At 32.2% G+C, this 22,768-nt stretch overlaps 1 protein-coding gene across 1 annotated transcript in view; it reads left to right on the forward strand.

Moving 5' to 3' along the window:
• LOC129229583 (histone-binding protein N1/N2-like) overlaps window positions 1-22,768 on the forward strand; it is a 75,792-nt gene that overhangs the window by 40,962 nt on the left and 12,062 nt on the right. Inside the window, exons 8-10 of the mRNA XM_054863920.1 lie at window positions 2,707-2,986; window positions 8,082-8,171; window positions 15,117-15,194. Of these exons, the coding sequence (XP_054719895.1) occupies window positions 2,707-2,986; window positions 8,082-8,171; window positions 15,117-15,194 (448 nt within the window). The remainder of the gene's footprint in view (window positions 1-2,706; window positions 2,987-8,081; window positions 8,172-15,116; window positions 15,195-22,768) is intronic.

The raw sequence follows: 22,768 nt of genomic DNA on the forward strand, positions 1-22,768 counted from the left end.
AAGAACTGCAAAGGGTTGGGTCTATTGCAAAAATGTGATTACCACTTAAATTTACCAGTGGTCATTTCCATGCGTGACTTACAGTACAATTGACAATTTAACAAGTATTGTTTGCATAGTTAATAATCAATTTTCATTTAATCAAAAAATCTTATTGTATGTCAGTTTACCTCTGAACATGTAGTATTTTTAGCAATATACAAAAACTTTTTTACATTTTGTATTTTACCAAAAAATCATAAAATTGTCATGATGTGACTTACACTACAGGAAAGGAAGTCAAGTTTTAGATATCATTCTAAATTCAATTTTCTTCTTCACTGGTGCAGTAATTTAACATTCTGTCAGTGTATTCTTTTAATACAAAGTTTAAAGCTATAAAATTGAATACAAACAAATGTTTAACTATTAAAGAAAAATATTTATTAGCATTTCTGTGCGTGACCTACACTACATTAATTTTGTGACTTACACTACAGTATGTAAATTTTATAACAACAATGGATACTGAACAAATTTAAGTAACTTTAAATCTTGTAAATGGAAGTTTAGTCACTGTATATATAGTAAATTAAAGTTAAGCCATTGCATACATGGTAAAATCATAAGTGGGAAAAGTGATATGTAACCGCCGGTCAAAGTTAGGTTCCGGTAATTTTTTAATACCTTCTTCAATGTCAATGTCTGACGAATCTTCATTGAAAGGCCACGTGAAGTAACTTCCTTTACATTGCAGAAATTTCACGTTTATCGAAAACAAATCTTTGCTTAATATCTGTCCCACAAAATATTTGACACTTTTCTTTCCTGCAAATGGTACTAAAACCCAGCCGCCGACATCAAATTCTGTTTCATCTGCTTCTTCTATATCTACATCTTTTTCCACATCTACATCTCCATCTTTTTCTGTATCTACATGTCCATTGGTTAAATCAACTGTACAAAATTTTTTGGGGTTCAAGGAAACATTTGAAAATTTAAGTATGTATTTCTTTACTTTAATGAAACAGTGGGATTTCTGAGTATCGGGAATCGGAAATATTTCTTTTCCGTTTGGAGAGCAAATATCATTGAGTTTAGTTATTTCTCCCTTTATGTTGTTGTCAGAAATATATAACAATGTGACGCTTGGGCAAATATCTTGTGCACAGAGAAAAAATTCTTCTGCAGAATGTGGATCAATTTTCCTGGAGAGGGTGGCTTCTTTGACCCTTCTCTTCACCGTGCCACCAAGTCCATCAATAGGTCCTTTACCATGACTGGTTGCAGAGAAATGCCATTCAACAATGGGGAAGTTTTAGAACATGGCGATGCAGATTGAATATTTTTGCTTAAAGTGTTGTCCAGTTCCATCTGATTTGTATATAAGTCTTGAAATAAACAATTCAGGATAGTCGCATTGAATTTTCTCTATGATTTTTTCATTAAATACAGCTACTGCGTATTTGTCGTGCTGCATGTAATCTGATACTACAACTATTGGCACAGTTTTTTTTTCATTTTGATATATGAAATATGCTATGGCCGTGTATATTGTGCACGATTTCGAGACCCAATGAGCCGACTGTATCTCATCTTGATAGAAGAAACTATAATTTTCACTGAAGTCGAAATGTAATAGCAAAGTGTTGGTTGATATGCCTGCCTTCAATTCTAAAAAAAAAGTATCTTGTTGTCGCTTGATATAAACATGTGTTAAAAACTGTGGAAGTTTAGATTCTAATTTTTCTAAAGCATCTTTTAAAGTAGAAGAAACATTTCCCCTGAAAAGGGTTTTTGTCTCATCTCTCATCCATTGTGAATATTTAATTTCCTCTTCCAAATTCAAATCTTCAGTTAGCTCTTCCATGACATTGTGAAATTTCTGTAAATTTCCACAAACGGAACATCTTCCATAAAAGCAATCTTCCATATTGCCATCACAAATAATTAGCTTGACCAATTCTGAAGCATAATTTGGTAACTGTTGTTGCTATGTGTTTTTAAATGACAAGTGACTTATATTAACTAACATTAAGTATGTTAGTTTTTTCTGTTATCTTTAATGTTACAAATACAAAAGTGAGTTTGTAATTCTTTCATGACTTAAACTACTCAACCGATCATTATGAAATTTTGTATACATATTATCCGGGATGCAGAACAGAAAATACACTGCCTTTCATCAAAAGTATTCCAAAATTTTTATTCAAACTTTATAGAAAATCATTAATTTGCGAGTATCTCATCAAAAGAAAAGTTGCATTTCTTTGATTTTTGCAGCATTAGAAGCTCTTAACTAAGAATATGAACTGTTGTCAAAATTTGAAGAATAACTAGAATGACCCTTATTTCTTTATTTTAAGTTGATTTCATATTCTACAACAAGGTTTATCTTCATTTTTTAATTATCGTCTGCTGTTCTGGTCACAGAATTGAAATTAAATAAAGTTAAATTTCTGATTCGCGTAGCAAACTAGATTTTTGCAAAGAAAAGCATTAAACTAGCATGCAGAATTTAAAAAAGAAAAAAGTCATATTCCTTAATAAAATATTGTATGTTTTGTAATCATAGTTATCTGAAAACTTAGTGAAAACTTTTTTTATGTATTCAAAGAGAATAATGGATTTAGTTTTCATGTTTTTTTCTTTTAAATTATCGACTGCACTTTCTGCTAGTTACCTATATGTGACTTAGTTTTTTTTGAAATTCTTAACCTATGTTAGATATTACCAAATGGGATTAGCTCAAATGCTTGATAAACAGTATTCTGATGCACGAGAAAACTTCAAAACTACAATGGACATTCTTGAACTGAGGATTAAAAATCTCAGAAATTCTAAAAGTCCCGATGAGAAAGACAGTTTTAAAAATGCAGATATTGACAAAGAAATCCAAGATCTTGAAAGTATTTTGGGAGATATTAAAGAAAAGGTTGAAGACACAGAGGAATTGATACGTAATACAAAGAAAGAGCTGGAAGATGCCTTTGCAAATGGAATATTAGTAAGTATTATTATTTTTTGTTTTTAAATTTGAAATTTGTCTTTAAATTTTAAATCTGTTCTTGATTGCTCATGTTTTCTTAAGCACTATATTTTATTCAATTCACAAAGGGAATTACGAATAAATGCATGATTATGGTATGTGAAAACTAGGGATGAACTGAATATTATGTCATTGTTTAGTAGTCTGCATTTTCTAAATATTCAGTTGACCAAATATTCAGCTAAATGTATTAATTTAAAATAAAAAAAAAGCATTTTGAATATGAACTTTAAATTATTTAAGAAAGATTATAATAAAATTGGTTTTTAACAGCTTTTTAGAAAAAGATATTAATAGAGTCCACTCTTGCTAATTTGAAATCGAAGGGAGTTATCAAAAATCTAACAAAAAATCATTCCATTTAATATAAGTACTATGTACCAAATTAACAAAATCAATTACAAAATAAGAACTTACCATACTTTATTTAAAATAACTGTCAAAAAGAGTTTGACAGGTATTCTTTTTTCTTTGCACGTCAGTTACATTTTCCAGATGGGAAATAGCATTGTATGTCTTTGTCCATATCAGGTCTTGATTCAATGAACGCCCTCATGACATACATGGCACTTTTGCGTCTTTAAAGGTGATCATTTTTGGATTGATAAGTTCTTCAATCTACTTATCTTCCTCTTCTGAGAGTGATCTAAACTCGTCAACTATGTCTTTATCCGATAAATTTCCACACACTTGAAGATCATCATCTATGTCGACAAAGTTTGTATTGTCACGTCAGAGCATGAGTAGGATATCTTACTGTTATTTCTGGGATTAGATGTTTTACTGTCACTCCAGGGCATAAAACTGGTCAGTAAAAGTTAGTTGAAGTCAGTTTTTTAAAAATATTCCAGAGTTGCATAAAGTGCAGGTCGGGGAATCCTTCAGTTGAAAGCGGAACAAATAGGCATTGAGACAATCGTGTCCTCTTAAAAGTCTAGAAGCAGCCACAGCAGCAGCTCGAGGAAAATTCGGGATACAGTTGGACTCATTGCACAGTCTCCCCCAGGGTTTACCTTCAGCAGCCCGGGAAGCAACACGACGAAACGCATCCCTATGCACTCTCTTAATCTCCAATCCAAGGAGCGGCAAGGGTCTGCGAGACCTTTGGAGAATATTACATCCGTTCTTGGCCAAGAAGTCTGCTTTCTCATTTCCGGGCAGATTACAGTGGGATGATACCCACTGAAAAGCCACAGTTTTCTCAATACCCCTCAGGAATTTTTTACGGCTCTGAATACGAGACCCCTTACTTTCATGGTTATTACTAGACAAAACCTGTAAAGCAGAGGTTGAGTCTGAAAGTATTACTGCTTTTTGGAAGGGATAAAGATGTGAAGCAAGTTGTTGTATTGCCACATGAATGGCTTCAAGTTCTCCATCGACATGGGTTGTGAAAGATCCAACATGTTGATAAAAAGAAAAATAGTCACAAAATATTCCAGCGCCGGCACCCCGGGAAAAATCCAACAGGGGCCTATCAGTATAGATGTGAAGCCATTCGTCTGGAGGGAAACGAGTGTTAATTGTTTCCAAGGCAATAGCGCAAAATTCAGTAGGATTTAGGTCGCATTTTTTTGCGTCCAGAACCAAGTCTAGTCTGACATCGAGTTCCAAATGGTTCAGTGGGTTCGCAAAAGACAGAAGTTCATTGGGAGCATCATTAATGTCATTGTATTGGGAGTTCTCACAAACACATTGAATGAAACCTCTCTGAGTCTTTAGATTACGAATTCCACAATGACTAATCTCTCCAGAAATTATTTGGGAGTCTAGTTAATCTATTATATAGAATGGCTGCATTCCTCTGTATTAAATTAGTCATTGGTTGTTGGTTACAAAGTAATTGCATGGAAAGCACAGGAGTATTAATTCCTCCCGTAATCATGCAGAGCACTTGGTTTTTGAAGGTGTCAAGGGGTTTCATGACTTCGTCTGAGGCTGTGATCAAAACTTCATTGCAGTAATTCAGAACCAACTGAATATAGGTTGTGTAAGTTGTATTCAAAGTTCCTCTACTACATTCCCATTTAATTTTATTTTAAATTAGTTTTAAGATAATATTCACTGCCGATTTTGTTTTCATTTTTTGACAAACTTTAAAAAATGCCAAAGCAATAAATTGCTAATATAGGAGTCCAATTTGGCATACCTTACCTGGTAGTTTGTTTTACTTGATAAAGATCTTTACTGTTCTTTTATTCGATTGGGATGATTTAGTTTTATGGAAATCCTAGCTCCCCCCTCCCCACCCTTTGATATTGGGTACATTCTTAGAAACATTTTCCTGTTTTTTCCCAAAATACAAGGTAAGATGAAAAGTTTTTCGAGTAATAAGGTATACATGAAAGCTGCATTTGTATAATATTGATATCAGTAAAAATTTGTTGTGTTTAAATTCTTATTTTAATTTGTTGCCTTTCACTTTCATCATAACTTTTTGCAGTATAATGAACTTACAACCTGTCTCAAAAATATAGACACAAACATAAAATACAATTCACAGTAAAAATATGAATGGTAGGATGTTTAATTTCAAATGTGTATACTAATAATAAACAGTACATAAAGCACAAGATAAGGTTAATTTATTAGAAAAAACATCATGCAAGGGTGCCCACTAGGGGGAGGGGACTGATGGACAATAATATTTCAGCATATTGCATAGGTAGTAATAGTCCAGGTTTTGCTAAGAATACTAATATTTCAAAGCTAATTAGCAAAGTGTGATACATAAATAGTGTAGCAAACTATCCATTTGAAATTCATTTTTATGTTTTGTGAATCATCTTAAACTAAGTGATGAAAAAGTCCTATTATAAACAATAACAAGTTTATTAATGAATAACAATTGTATAAATTAAAATCAAAGAAAAAGTTACTAACTCAAAGCCATATTCAAAATTAAACTTCATTTAAAGCATTTCTAAATTCAATCTTATTTCTAGTTACTAATTCCAATTTATTATTACCGAAGATGGTATCAAAAAAGATTCCATGATCTGCATTCCTAGATACTAACATCAATTCAAGATATTCAACGAATACTAAGTTTGGATAATACTTGATGATTCAATCATATCTATCGACAATCAAAAACTAAGTTTCAATTAATACATCCTAAAATATATGAACGGGGAACTTGATGGTTTGATAATGCCAGAGAGTCAAAAGCCCCTACTGAAATCTAACAGCAGGCAAACTAAAACCAAACACGAGAAAGAGATTCAACAGCTGAAGTCTCTATAAATACTGCGTGCCTGTTTAGCATACTTGTGTCGTCGCATGTCTGCCATGTTCGGAAAGAGACGCGTGCAAATCATTCGAGAACTTCATGGAACGTGATAGAACAATCATGACGTCATCTTATCTTCTGATCCGGAGGCAAAAAGGAGAAAATTCCGGCTTGTTTTCATTCATACCGGAAGTTGTTTTATCGCGAGATTGCTTAGTAAAGTGAATTTCTTAGGTTATCATTACACCGCGAATATTCCCAGTAAGTTTACGTTTACATGACTATAATTGTTTGTAAATTTTTGAGATACATATAATAAATTACTGATAATATATTTAGATAAACTTATGTTTATCAGTTTTTCCCCCATCTCATTTTCTTACGAATTCAAAAATAATTAAGTTAAAAATAAGTCATATGGCTTCAAGCTTTACATATGTTAAATTCCTTTAGAACAATATTAGTAGAAAATATGAAAAGTATTTTTCCAACGGGAATAAATACAGTAACCTATATCACAAAAAATTTTCTTGTAACATTGTAGAGAAAATAACCTTCATCCTTCAACAACAATAATTAGTCCTACATGTCAGTCCATAGGCACAATCAGTCTGAGAATAGCAATAATAATATACAAAAAGTAACTGCTCAAATCAGTACTTGATGTATAAGAACTGATAAATTTTTAGTAGTATAATCATATTGAAAAACAAAAAATTTGTTTTAACTCAATGCGCTAAAAATATTGTTATACATTTATAATTTAGGAAAGATTTCAATAAATTTTAACGATTCTGTGTGGGTCATTGGTTTTGTAAATATATCTGACAAATTATCTTTACTTCTGACATATTTAATGTTAAAAAACATCTTTATATATCAAATCTCGAATGAAAAACAATTGAACGTCGATGTGTTTACTTCTGTGGTTTTCAATTGACGATTTAACAAATTGAATAGCAGTCTGATTATCAACAAATAACGAAGATTTTACTTTACTTTTAATAATTTTAGTTTCAATACTCCTTTTAAATCCTATCAAACCATAGCAATTCTTTGACAGTTTCAGTCATTGCTATAAATTCCGCCTCCATAGTCAACAGACTTGCACATTTTTCTTTATAAGTGTGCCATTCTATGGCAAATTGTCTAGCAAGATTAACTGACCTCCAACCGATGTTCGGTCATCTCTGTTTAATGCGAAGTCAGCATCAGTATAAGCACTGATTTGGATTTTTTAACAATTTAACTTTAATTTTGAATTCTTTGTATTTGAAACATAACCTAGTAATCTTAATAATCCATTCCAAAGAATAATACCTGGATTACTTTGAAATTGACTGAAAATGTAAATTGCGTAAGATATATCTGGTCTGGTATGATTTGCAATAAAACTTAAGCATCCTAATAGATTTCTGTACGGTAATTTTGACATTTGTTTGATCTCATCGTCATTTTTAGGACAATCTTTAGTTGAATAGATAATACCTTTACTTATTGGTAATGACGAGATAAGAAAATTATAATCACTAAATCTTTTACATACTTCTTCAATATAGTTAGATTGATGGAAGTGTAAGCCATTTTTGCTTTCTTCAAATTCTACACCTTTTTTGAGTGTTAATATCCATTTCAAACACTTTAGTATTATGTCTAAAACTTTTTTTTGCAATGTCTGATTAACTTACATGCACATGAGTAATTTTATTTGGCCGAAAATAAACATAATAAATTGCTCTATGACTGAAATAACATCATCAAAATGTTTATCATAATTTAGTTTAAATTGAATTTAATTTTGAGCACTTAAAATTATTTCAGGGTTTAAAGCCGGTCCAATCAGCTGGTGAAAGCAGCACTAGTAGCAGTAGTAAGCCTGTGTCTAACATAACACATCTGCTGAAGCGCAAGGTGAACTATGTTTGATTCAAACCATTTACATGTGATATGAACATTAAGATAGCTTTATTTTTGTAAAAATATTTATACAGTGCAATTTTTTATATTTAATGTTTAATCGTAAGTTGGTTGAATGTCATTTGTATGCATGTTTGTTACTTTATACAAAGCTAATTTAGATATAAATAAAAGAAATATATTCATAAAATGTGCTTGTTTAACTTAGTTTTTTGGTTCATATTCTGAAATTATTTTCCTTGAAGCATTTAACTGCATTTATTAATTAGAAAATGTCTGTCCCCCCATTCAAATAAACTGCTTTGCCTTCAAAAATTTCTCCTATGTAGTTTGTGCTATGTAACTTAAGGTACAGTATCCGCTTAATAGGACCACCGGTTAATCGGATCAGCCACTTATTCAGACCAAATCTTAAAGAACGAAAACAAATCCCATTACACAAGCCTAATATTATTCGCATTATTGGGACCAAAAATTTGCTTTATCGTACCAATGAACATGAGAACGAATTTGAAAAAAAAAAAAAATCACCCACTTGCAACGAGTTTCAAGTATGTTAAAGCAGTTAATAGTTAGAGCAATAAGAATTAATAATGGTTCCTTGTAACTTGCAATTAAATTTGGAAATATTTGTAGGGGGAAATATGGTTAAAGAACTCCCATTGCATAGTGGCACTGTTCCTGTATAGATCAAAATTTCAGTAAAGTTTCAATTTTCTTCAGTTCTGTTAGCAAGTTTAAAAATATGGTTATATTTTTGAAACAAAAAATGTTTAGTTCTAAAATACGTAATATACGTTCCATTGGAATTTTAATGACCAATTAGTACATTTTATCGCTTATTTTTTCGCTATTACATTTTTAGTTACTGCTGGTTATTGAACTGAATCATTACGGACTGGAAGGAATGACTAAAACCGTAGTGGTCTGAACACTTTGCTGAAAGAGTGTAAACATATTATTCTTTTTCCAATTAAAAAATAAATTAAAATAAAATTTCTTAAATAGCCATTTTTTTTTCTTTGTATACTTACCATACAAATGGGTCTCACAAAAACCATAAAGGCATTTATATATTGTGTGTATAGCTTGTTTGGTCAAGCTTCACAGGTCTCGTTTGCTTAATTCGATCATCGTGTTATTAGAACCAAAATAATCCAGTCCCAATGCGGTCTTATTGACTGGAATCGACTGTAATTAATTAAAATAGATCTTACAAGCTTTTATTAGTTGAAACTATGAATCCAAATGAAAATTCATTACATTCCCTTTTGCTTATTCATTTGCAAGGATATGTCATTTTTACGGATATATTTGTACTTTATTCCCTGGGTTTTGAACTTAAGGCTTTAAGTGTGATATAATCGAACGTAACCAATCTTTATGTATCATAATATGAAGTATCAACTTTCTAAAAAAATGTTTTGCTCTTTAAGATGATTTGTGTATGTAGCGGATGTGACTACGATTACATTCACAAGATGTACAAATCTTTATATTTTAAAGACACAAATACCTTTTTAGAAAGTGGATACTTTATATCATAATAGATATTAGTTTTTTATTTTCGATTGTGTCACAATTACAAGCCAAAGTTTAAAATTCCGGGAATCAAGTGCAAATACAGTGAAACCAATGTATAACAATACTGTCTGTAACAATAAACATGTCTACAACAATATTTTCTATGGTCCTGGCACCAAATATATTGTTAACCTACCTGCAGCGATAATTACATTTTAGATACCCTTAGGGTGGTTCAAAAATACATGTAAGAAATAAGTTCCTCCTAGATAACAGGACACCTCTCAATATTTTTAGACTTGTGGATACTGATAGGTATACTGGAAGAATTGTTTTCTTTCTGTTTCAACTGAAAGAGGGTGCTCAACCCCCTACGCCAAACTTCATTAGTGTGGGCGGGGGGGGGGGTGAAAAAATACATTGAACTGGAAAAACAATGTTGCATATTATAGTATACATTAGTAATATACTTTGCAATAAAATTATTACAGTACAGTCTTGAAAATCCTAATTGGGGCTTGTCTCCTCGGATTAATGAAAACCTATTTTATCCAGAAAATTCTTTCAGATTGAAAATTGACACTATTCGGACGACATAGGAGGGACACATTTTACTTCCTTGTGCAAAAAAGTATTTTCTTCAGGCAAAATTTATTACTCAAATTTCCACATAAAGTTACCCTTTAATTGCGTCGAAACAAATTATGATTTTAGTTTTTCACGATATCAGTGCGTATTTATGTGCACAGTTTTAAGCAACCAAAACATGCATTTTGACTGCGCCCGATACCATTTCAAAGAGTTTTCTGTATCGGAGTGTGTATGTATGAGATGTATCTTGCATAACAAAAAAACAGTTGTGATAGGGTTAAATTTCCTTTTTGAAACTCATGTGGCGTCGAGTTGTGCACCTTTTTGTTTATTGCAACCAAATACTCCAAAAGACGTTAATGCGTTCTTTGTTGAAAATCAATGTCAATTTTGCGTATCAAATTATCTCTAAGGCATCTTTGAAAATATATCTTGTAGTCATAATACATATTTTTTAATCAAATATTTTGTCTCTTTGGGAGTTGTTGAAACAAAGTTCTCAATCTTTTCCTTATTTCCTGTTGGATGTTAATTAGTTTTACAGAAGTAAAATTTCTGTTTTCAGATTTTAATGAAAATTTTTTTTGAGTGACTAAAAATTAAATTTAAAAATTAATGAAGCCCCTCAGATTAAGCAGAGCCTTGAACTTTCAAGACTCTGATTTTTGAGACTGTACTGTATTTACAAAAAAAAAAAAAAAAAAAAAACAGCTTCGGAAATCAAATGTTTCTAAATTTGTTGCATTTTCTATGCTACGGTAATGTTAAATGAAGGAGTCATAGAGTACCATCTTAAAATTTGATTAAAAAGCTAAAATGTTTACAGCATAATACTATTAGTAAGCCAAAAAAAAGGGGGGGGGGGGGTGTCCTGGACTCTAGCTAAAAGAAAAATTGAACCACCCTCATGCGCCTGTATACAACAATAATTTATGCAGTTTTTTAAAAAAACAGAACTTAATTTAATTAGTTACTAGGTTCATTTACCTTAAGAAAACCTCATTGAATATGAGATAACAAAAGATGGAAGCACAGTGTTTCAGGACAGATAAATTTGTGAACATAGCAACTTCTTTTTAAAAAAGGAAAAAATTGAAACTTCAGTAAGGGGGGGGGGAATAATAAGAGTACATCACATAAAAGTGACTGGAAGGTGCAATTTTTGGTTATATTTATCAAGCTTTTGTTTTAAAAAGATGTTCCCATTGCTGATAGTTTTTAAAATGTCTTTGAGTAGCATGGATACAATACAAGTTTTCAGTTTCCCTTTTAATACATTAAAAAATTGTAAAATTATTAAATGACTCAATCACATGTTATTAAACTCTTATGGTACTTTTATAGTGTTATACATTTTAAGTTACAGGTTTGTTTAGTCTGTTTTTAGATAAAGCTTAATCTCTTAAATTGCTTGAGTTTGTTATAGCTGGATTTAGGCCTCCGCAATAGCCGCGTTCACAACAAACTTTTCGACTTGGTAAATCCCCACTCTGCCACCACAAAAAACAGATTGAAAAATTCCTCGTTTCCATGTAAAAGGAGGTTCTCCCATTGTAACAGAGAAAGTGGTTTTTACCCAGCATCCTTAGCGGCTAGTAGACGAACTTGTTTCGCGTAATGCATTCTGGGTAAAAACACCGCTTTCACTCCAGAAGCTAGCAGGAGTAGAAAGATTCCACATTAACCCCGCTAATAACCGGAAGGCGGTGAAAAGCAGGTTTTTCTAGGGTCAAAAATGTCCATTGAGGCCCTAATGTGAACAATGTTTAGCTTTAATTTTGTATCACTGGGTGAAATTACGTTGGAGTCTTAATGGTCTAAGTTTCTCCAAAGTTATTTCATTGTTTTTTTTGGCTCGGATCACCTTCGGGTAAAGCTACTTTGTTGTAAGACATGTAAGAATAACTGCCTTGCATTTGTATATTGATGCCTATGAAAACCACCAGGCAGCTCAATGATAGTTTGATAATGTCATAACCTTCTCCTTTCTTTGTTTTCCACAGCAAAGGTCACAATTTCAAGATTATAATCTGGATGATATTTTTTTCTATGAGCTGAATTCATTAACACTAGGCTACAAGTTAGACCTATTAAAAAAGGGACAAAGATTGTCAGGTGATTACTTTCTACAATGCAGTCAAATCTGTTCATGAAATTGCTTATCTGAACCTGCTTTGGATTTGGTTTACATAAGATCTTTGCAAACTAGCACATGCTGCCTGATTTTCCCCAGTTTCCCAGTCAAGGTCCAATGTTGTGTTCTATTTAAAAAAAAAAAAAAGAAATTGAAAACTTTGAAGCTGAGGGGGGGGGGGGTTATTTTAGGATTTTGTTTTTTTGAATCTCACAACTGGTACAGTTTTTCATATTGTAAGAAGGTGCAGACGAAATGCTATAAATGAGATCTGATTGTGTCTTTTTCAATAGGAAAAATTTTAGAGCGATTCATACCGCTCTTCTTTCTTGTTTTTGAATCCTTTGTTATGAATTTTACAACCACCAAATTCAAGAAAGAATGCTCTTGTCTCAGTAAAATTTCGATTGTTTTTCATCTATTACAAACAGTAAGTAAATCTGTACTAAATTTGAAGGAAATCTAGGGGGAAACAAGATAACTTTTTTTGTTTGTGTTGAATTGGCATGGAATGACCGAGAAGTGAAAAAGAAGTTACATATTCTTTGCATTGTGATAAAAGTAAAACTTTGAAGGTTTTCGAACAACAATCATTGAAAAATCATTTTCTCCCGAAGGTATGTTTAAAAACGTTACTTATGAATATAATTGCTAATATTAACAAAATGTAATATGTATTAAATGGTAAAGTCCTCAATGACACTAATATAGAAAAATTTTATTAGAAAGAGTATGTTAACTTTTAGACTTTTGTTTAACTATTGCCATTTTTAAAATTATTTTATCTAAACCTTAAAATGGAAACTTTTTGTATTCTCATTTTTCTATTTCCTCTGAAGTTCAAGGTTGCTGGGATCAACTGTATTCAATGTTAGTTTTTGTTAGTCTGTAAATCTTTTCAGGAGCAGGACTACACCCATAGAATTCTAATTTTCATAGAGCAGCTGGAATCAAATACAGTACACTCCCGAAAATCCGCGGAATAGGATGGCACGATAACCACGAATAAGCAAATTCGCGGATAATTTACACACAAGATAAAAGTGTTAGTGTGCAATAGCTTAAAAATTTTAGTAACAATTGCATACATTTGAACTATAGCTAAAAGGATAACTGTGTATATAAAAAAGCATTTAAAAGCTAAAAGAAGAATCCTTTATTGTTGCAAACGGATTACACACATGAGCAAGTAGATCGTGCTAACTGATTACCTGCAACAGATAAAATTAATTTACACTGAAAAAGGCATAGGGTGGGATGGAGAATTTTTCTCAAGGCTTCTCAGTCACTAGTTTACGTACATAAGTACTGTTGATCTAAAATTCAGTAAATGGGATATATCAAAAAATTAGTAAGTAGTTTAGATTTGAAGCAGTAAGTAGTGCTGGATGTAAAAATCCAGTTTAACTAGTCATATTTTGGTGACTTCAGAAGGTTTGATGCTATTGGAAGGGAGATGGAAGAATCAAATAGGTATGTCTAAGCAGAGATTTTGCACTTGTTAAGTTGAAATGTGTGCACTTTTAATCATCGCTATTTTTTTTTCTTTTTGAAGATGTGAAAGGTTGTGGATAATCAGGAGTTTACTGTAGTCTGTTTTCAGAAGATTTAATCTTAGGGCACTAAAAAATTCTTAGCATGCAGTGACATTGGGCTTGCTATTTAATAGTGGGAAATGTCATGTTCTACATTTAAATCATGAAAATTATTTTAAGTTGTGCATTCATCCAAGGTCAGGGTCAAAGTTTTAAGTGGCATTTTAAAAATTGAAGTCGTTTTTTTTTTCTCAAGAAGTTTATTATTTGAATATTTTGGACAAATATTTACTTTTACAAAATATTTTCATTTTTGAAACTTTCATAAAAAATTCCATTTATACTGGCTGTTTTCTTAAAATAAATACAGAAAAGCAAAAACTCTGGTGTGAAGAATTTTTCTGTATTTTTAATGTATGTCCACTATAACTCCTGCTTTGACCATTAAATAACTAGAAAGGTTTATCTTCAACTTGTACTTTGGGAGTCCTGGGCCATGAGTAAGATGCGTGAAATTCTTCTCCTTGAAATATTTTTTGGAGTAAGCTGCCATGTAAGTCTAGTGCCTTACCTTATATCAATACCTCGCTACGGCTCTGTGTCTCGGACCCTTTGACAACAAACATTTAGCATTAAAAAAATATATGTATAACACTTTTGAAACAGGCTCGCTATGGCGTGATAAGATGTGTAAAACCATCGGAAAGTTAAAATAATACAACTAATAACACAACGCTATTTACTTATACTATGAAGAAGTATTAGTTATTTTAAATATTATAGTGTTGTAATTAAAACTTGATCCAAACCATTATTTCTTTCATTTATTTACAAATGTAATCATTAATAGTTGTTCTGCAAAGGCAGAAACAAGTAGTTTATATCAAGAGATCGCTTTATTTCCCACCTAATTTAACTTTTTCAAATCCTTTCCAAAAAAAAAAAAAAAAATCCAGTTTAAGCAGATCAACTATATTATAAACAAGAAAATACACCTTTCACTATATTCAGATTTAATAAGAAAAAAAAATCTTTAAAGCTTTATTATTTTTCTTTAACCTACACTTAATATTTGTTCTACATCTCTTTTTGTTTGATTATAGTACCTAGATCTTAGTTATAAATACTCTTAATAATAATCATTGTGTTTTTTAGAAGCCAGAAGAAGCTGGAAATGAAGCAGAAGCAAAAAGGCTGAAGACAAGTACAGGTGTCTCAAATGGTGAATCCAGTGTAAGTATTTTGACTGTGAAGCTCCAGACTACGAATGTAGGCAATTATAATTCAATGAAGGCAAATATGTGAAGTCACATAAACTTTGATTTATTTATTAGTCAGAAAATTTGTCACCTGACACAATTTTCTAAATTGTGTGAAAAATTGAGTTCAAAGTTAATTAATCTACTTTTTTGTGACTTACTGTCTTCCCCATGTCAGCCCCTCAGTCGTCTTAACTTATCATTGCAAGGCAAAATTGTTTTTAGTTTCATTTAGAATAATAATGTGTGTATAGGCATGGCAGAGTTTAATTTTTGGCAAAGGAGTCGCATGTCTCTTTCCTTGAGCTCATAAAAAAGTTAAGGAGATGAAATTGATACTTTGTATACTCTGAAATGTAAGACACAGCCTATAGAGAAATTACAAGTAGGCCGGAAAAATGATTCTTCTGATTTCAATCAATATATTGAATGAAAAAAATCTGTTCAACAAGAATACAACATCAATGCCAGAAAGTCCATCGCTGGTGAAAGGAACAATTTTTGGAATTAGTTTGAGGCATTCTTGGAAAATAAATATAACAAGGGTATTTTATAATCTTCTAGTTGCTAATTTAACATACGTATCCAATTTTTGACGTTAAGTTGAATGAAAAAGGAACTGGCCTTTGGATGTTGAGCAATAGCTCAGATGGAAGTTAACATGATAAAATGAAGTTGAAAAGATAACTATGATGAGAGTGAAATTTTGATAATTTTTGCCTCAAGATTAATTTGTTACAATTTATTATAATAAATGATATTTATGACATGTTTTATTTTACTTATTATGGATTAATTTCATTTTTCATTTTTTATGTTCAGTATTTTAATTGTTAAAGTATCCTTATTTTTTCTGAAAACATCTTGTGAAATTATCATACAGGAATGTGCAGCTGCGCCAAACTGCTCCAAAAGACTGCCGAATGGACTTCCCTGTACCTAAATTGGACAAACTAGCGCCAAAACTGCAATTTAGCATTTAACGCTGCAGTTCCTTTAGCATATTTGGCAGTTTTGGCAGAATATCAATTTTATGCATTAGGAGCTTGTTTATATGATTTTTGGCTTAGTCACAATTTTTTGCGCATTTCAAAATCCAATTGCATCCGCTTTTGAAAAACAGGATCGTTTTAATTTTTTATGTGATTCTATTCCTTTGACTAGAAAAACTTTGCACTGATCATTATTTTCAACCTTTGTTATCTTTTGTTTTCATTACATGTTTGTACATATCTGTAAAGTTGTAAATTCGTCTTCTTGCCACGCCCACTTGAAAATGTCAATCCAGTTGCATCAAAATTGATTTAAGCAAATGCTATCTGTAAAAATTAATATTGTTCACCAGTTGTTATTGTTTTTTCCTCCCAGGGTCATCGCTCATATTAGTTTCATCATAATTGTTAATGTTCTCTGCAGGAACATCTTTAACAACATCACTAATATTTTCGATGAACTCACTTATAATATTTTCATCAACAGCTGCTCGATTTCTTTTTATGTTGGCAGCAAACCTCACAGAGAGTTGAGGGTGTCTCTTTAAAAATGACTTCACCCAGTCTCTACCAGGGAGATTGTTTTGAAATGCTGCTACAGTTTTTCCTTGCTTAGCTAAGTAAGCTTTTACAATGAACCTTAAGTCAAGTTCATCGCAAGGGAAACCATAATCAGACTTTGACTCAATGGCTTGCAAATGCCAGCTCTTCTTCTGGTGTAAACACGGTTGGATGACCTTGACTATTTGGATGTTGATTTTTAAACTTTCTCTTAATTGTAGCCCTACTTATTTTATAAAAAGTCTCTGCTTCTCTTTGCGTCATTTTTTTGGTCCTTACACTTTCCAGACATTCTTCTAAAGCTTCACTAGTGTAGTCCGCATACCTCCGACTACCAGGAAGTCTTTTATACTTGGAAGGCATTACCGTCTCTGTGACAAATAATAAAAATTTAATATAATAAAATAGCAAAATTATGCGCAGACTGCTTGCGCCCTCGTTAATATGAAATGTAGCTACAAAATAAGTCGTTAAAGATTACTTGAGCTCAAAATTGCTTTGGGCTCAAGAAACCCGTTTTGTAGGTTAAATTGACACATTCTAACCATTCAAGGAATATGAAGCACATCCACTAAATATTAGAGCTCGACCGATGGCATTTTTTGGCCAATGGGCCGATGCCGATTGTTCAAAGATGGCCGATTGTTTCCCTCCGATTGCCGGCGATGCCGTTGGCCGATGCCAAAAAAAAAAAAATCTAACAGAAATAAATTGATAAGATTGTCAGGGATTTAAAGCATCATTGATTCATTTCACTTTACTTCCTTTCTACGAACAAGGAATTGTAATCACAAAAAAAAAAGAAAAAATCGGATTTCGACCTAAATTTTTATTTTACGATCAACCAATTTAAACTTCACTAGTTTTTTCGGCACATCTGTACATGCATATGTACCTAAGAACCAGTGTTCGCGCTCAACTATCTGTAACATGGGTCCCAGGGCCCCATTAATGAAATAGATTTGGGTCCTTTGGTGGAAAAAAATGAGTCCCTTAAATTTTAAACAGAAAATCTTAGTGTGTAAATGAATAATATAAAAATATTTATACTTGGGGGGGGGGGGAGGCATGAAATAAAATAAATTGGTTATTTTTGCCCTAATTTTTTTGTGATTTTATCATTGTAAAATTATTTTCAAATAATACACTTGCAAGACTCAGTTATGTGAGAAACTATTTGGTCAGTTACAATTAGATTAACTCAAAATTTACTTTAAAAATGGGTTCTACCATAAAATATAAAACAAGTGCCTCTGATTGATCAAGCAAAAAGCACTCCTTTAACTTTTGTTTTCCTGGAAATTTTTCTTAGTGAAAAAAACAAACAGACCCCCCCCCCCCCCCCCCTTCCCAATTATCATTGGCAATTACATAATAATAATAATAAATCGCAAGCGAATGAACCCAACGCAAAAATCGCGATCGCAAAAACGAAACATTTTCTCATATGAGTGTGAAAATTGCTCATTTGCAATCTTAAATCAGTATATTTGACTTTATTTTGACTTGTTCAAAATATCTGTTTTGATTTTTGTTCTATTTTTAAAATCACGCCATTTTGAAAATGGTGCGCAAAAATGGCGCGATCGATTAATACCCGACTTTTGCAAGTCCAAATAAAAATAACCCATCAGAAAGAGATGAATTACTAGAAAAAGAACAAGGTTAAAGTGCTTTTGTATAAAATTCAAGTATTCATAAGCAATTTAACAAGAAAAATGTAAAGTTCCGAACTCTTTGTGTTTAGCGCGATCTGGAAAATGTTCGCCATTTTTTTCTCCTGTCTTTTTATTGGGGATGCAAAATGATGATTTTCAAAAGTAATTCTGGTTACATGAATGCCAAATTGCAATATTTTTACTGTACAATTGTCTTGTATTAATCCTGAAGATTGCATTGAAAGCCTCTCTCATTTTTAGTCTTCATTTCTGTTTTTAGGAATTTCCTCAAGATAAAAGTTGAGGGAAAGCTTATTCTTAGAATACAGTACAATGGGCTATTTGTGAACTTGCTCCCTGAACTCTGCCCAGGAGGTCACTGTAAGCTCCAGTCTTATCACTAAAATTCCATTGACTGGTCCACAATTGGGGTGTGTTTGAATAGCTGATAAACCGATAGGGTCATTTTAGTCCCTTTCTGTTGATTCTCCTGGTCATTTTGAAGCTTAAAAGCATTTACTAAATAGATCTTTAGCATTTTCTCCCATTTTTTTTCTGGTTCTTATCTTTTAGGTTTTCTGGGTCCCTGGGACTCTATTTTTCGCGGAAGTTGCGTCCCTTTCCCGCGAATTTGCGTAAAAAAACCCGCTATAGCGCGTAAACATGAACCCTGGAACATATGGATGACCGAAATATCTATTTTGAACTCCTCCTTAGTTAATTATCGCAAATTCTCTTGTGATGGCTTCATGCATGTAAACTTGCGTCACTCAGAAACGTTATGAAATAGTAAGTTGAAAACTCATACGTACGTAGTATCATCTAAAAGTTCGAGGACAAGTTGTTTAAAACCTTACCCTGAATAGTTCACATTACCGAAGTACATCTATCTACAAAATACTCACCTTGAATGACTATGCACTTCTGCCAACGTTGATGTGACAAACAAATAACATAACGTTTCGTCGGGTTTAGCTCCGTGTGACTTTTACCTGTTCCCAGCAAAAAAAAAAAACACTTGCATGGACGCCGCTTTCTTCCGTCAGGAGAAGATAAAGCTGCATCACAGAAAGTAGCGAAAAATGGCTTCCAGGAGTGTTTCCAAGAGTTACATGAAAACTAGCAGAAGTACACAGTCTCTCAAGGTGCCCTTTTGAAGGTGCATGTGCTTAGGTAATGTGAAGTATTTTGGGTAAGGTTTTATACAGCTTGTCCCCCGAACTTTTGGATCGTACTACGTACAATCTGTATAGGGTGTAGTTATGCTTCTCCTTTTTTGACTGCTGTATGATGGAAGAGAAAGAACAACAGCAAAAATAAATAAATAAAATAAAAATAAAGGAAGAGAAACAAAGAGACTGTTTAATAACCAATTGACTTTTTTAAAAAAATTGAACATATAACTAAGATTTCAGTAATATTGTAATAATGTATGGATTTAGGAACACTAAACATCGTTAAAAAACATTAAATTATGTTGTTTAATCATTCAAAAAAAAAGAATAAAACTATGAAACCATCAACAAATTATGCAGTTAAAGTGGAAAGATTGCACGTAGACGTTTTTTAGTCATCAAATTAAACAAAAAAGGGAACAGATAAATTACAATATTAAATCATAATAGGAATATTTTTATACTTACTTAAAATTTATTAAAGGAAAAGTTTGAATTTTTCATAAAAGCTATAACCGTGACATAAATTTTGCAAAAAAAAAAGAAATAGCCACGAAAAGAGCGAGGTTCCTGAAACGCAGCCACAATAAACAAACTCAATATTTACATCAAGTTAATAACTGAATACATATACTACTTGATCTGATGTTTTCACACGTAATATTGAACAATTTAATTGTTTAATCTTTTATGAAGCACTACAAACAAGTTCAAATTAAATTTTGAAATTTAACAATAGTATTCTGAAATTTAAAAAATTGCATAATAGAAAATCCTAAGAAACTTTTCTATAACATATTATTAAAAATATGATGAAAACGAAAGTAACTTATTCATTTATTTTATATATATATATATACACACACACACACACAGGGTGTATCAAAAAGGATCATCTGATTTGGCATGTCTATGTTTCGAACAGTAATAAACATATGCAATTACAAATTTTTTTGGATGAAAGGGAAACTGAAAAAGTTTCCATATGTCCTTCCATTTTCAAAGGTGTTGTTGGTAGAGGAGGCACATATACAGAGTCCTTGATAAATCCCCACAAGAAAAAATCACGTAAAACTTGAGAGTTTCCTCTTTCTAACAGTGCGTTGTTGGCGCCTTTAGCTCGAAAAACAGAATAGTTATGATTTTTTGAAATCGGATGATTCTTTTTGGTACACCCTGTATATAAATAGTTACAACAGAAAAAAAAATCGATCACTACTAATGATGCAAAAAAGATGGCGCATTACGAAATATAGGTGAAACAAGTATAAGAAATACGCAAGATGATATTTCTTGACCAAAATAAATAATCGCTAAATATTTAAGAAGTGCTTGAAACGACGAGGGTGGGTTAGGGGGGTCACCCTCTGATTTTGGAGTGACTCACAACTTTAAACTTCAGCCTCAATTTTTTTAGTACAGAACCGCTACCACCAACACCTCGGAAGAGTTTCTGAATCTACTTCAGCACTTTCGAAGAACAAATTCAAAAGTCCCTTTGGTTTCCAAATTATGTTTCCATTCAAAAACGCCTTTAATCAATTTCTGACAACTATAGATAAAGCTTGAAAAAAAAAAATCTCTAATTTTATAAATGGTGTTAGTTTTAAACAACTCAGAAGTACAACTACAGTTTAATTTCAGAAATTGTTCGGTTTGGAGGAGGGGCACGCAAGTGTTCTCGGAAATACAAAAAATAATCGGAAAAAATAGATTACAAAATAATCATAAACATTGAGCCAGGAAAACCCTTTTAAAACTTGCACCCGAGTTTGTTTTGCCGTGCAGTGGCGGATTCAAAATATAGGAAATGTTGCGATTGCGCAAGAGGCCCCATAACCATAGGGGAACCGTAGGAGTTACAAAAATGCTTGTGATAAATGTTTTACAACTTCTGTTCTAGAGAAATAGGGCCCCAAAATGTATTTCGAGGGGCCTCAAACTTGTAGCTCCGCCGAAGCAATACAGAAAAGACTGCATTATTGTGATTCATATTACAAATATTGAAAAATTAAAAATTATTGTCGTTTTAACTGGAATCTAACAAAATGAAACAAAACCGGTTTCGCCATCTCATATTTGTTTCCATAGTCTCCAATTCGGCAATATATCACCGAATGATCGTCAGTATGAGACGCTATATTAGTTTAGCATTGAAATAAGTAATGAATAGCCACAAAAAATGAGTAAATAGGCTTTTTAGAACACCCGATCGAAAACAAAAAATGAAGTTCACAACTGGAACCCACGCACACCCCCACATGCGAAAATTTCAGTTTACCATTTTTGAGTTATGAATTATGAGAGATAAGTACATCCAGCCGCAAGAAACAACGCAACAATTAACTTATTTGGTACCTGAATGCTGTATAAAAAAAAACTTTCAGGGGTGACTAAAATAGAAATTCATACTGAAATTTAAGTAAACAATTTTATATGAAAACAATTATAACTCCCTTTACTTCGTATTAAAAAGTAAAACAACAAAGGTCCTTTTTTTTTTTCAAAAACATCGGATAATTCCATCGGCTTTTCGATGTTTTTTAAGGCCGATGGGCCAATGTTTCCTGCACTTTAGCATCGGCCGCCGATGCCGATGGCTAAATTGTTGAACCATCGGCGCCGATGCATCGGTCGAGTCCTACTAAATATTGCACTATTTTATGAAAGGAATCATTTCAGGACCAAATAAAGAATAAAAAATACACTTACTTGAGCTCCAGAAGCTTTAAATATACGATGCACAGCTAAAAGTTAACAAAATATAAAAATTAACCAACTCTTGAAACACACAACAAACTGCAACAGTGCACTAAAATCTCGAGTCCAGAAACGCAACTACTATCTCAGGCTCTAGGAAATGCTGCCACCTATCAGAAAATCTTGAAACCCAGTAGTACTTATTGTCCAGCTACTCTAGAGAGTACGCTAAAACATTTTTTTATTTTGGGCTCAAGTTAGACCTTTGGGCTCAAGTAGCCTATGCTTACGGTAGTTTGCTAAAATTGAATTTTGACTTAAAATCAAATATGTTTTTTTCGCCATGGTATTATTTGCTGTCACTTCAGATTACAGGAAGGTTTTTTTTTTCAGCCTTTAAAACTTTTATTTTAAAACCATACACATTTTGAAATTAATAATTGTTTCTGCATTTCAATGTTG

Source organism: Uloborus diversus, chromosome 9 (assembly GCF_026930045.1).
Source record: "Uloborus diversus isolate 005 chromosome 9, Udiv.v.3.1, whole genome shotgun sequence".
In the NCBI taxonomy this organism is placed as follows: Eukaryota; Metazoa; Arthropoda; class Arachnida; order Araneae; family Uloboridae; genus Uloborus; species Uloborus diversus.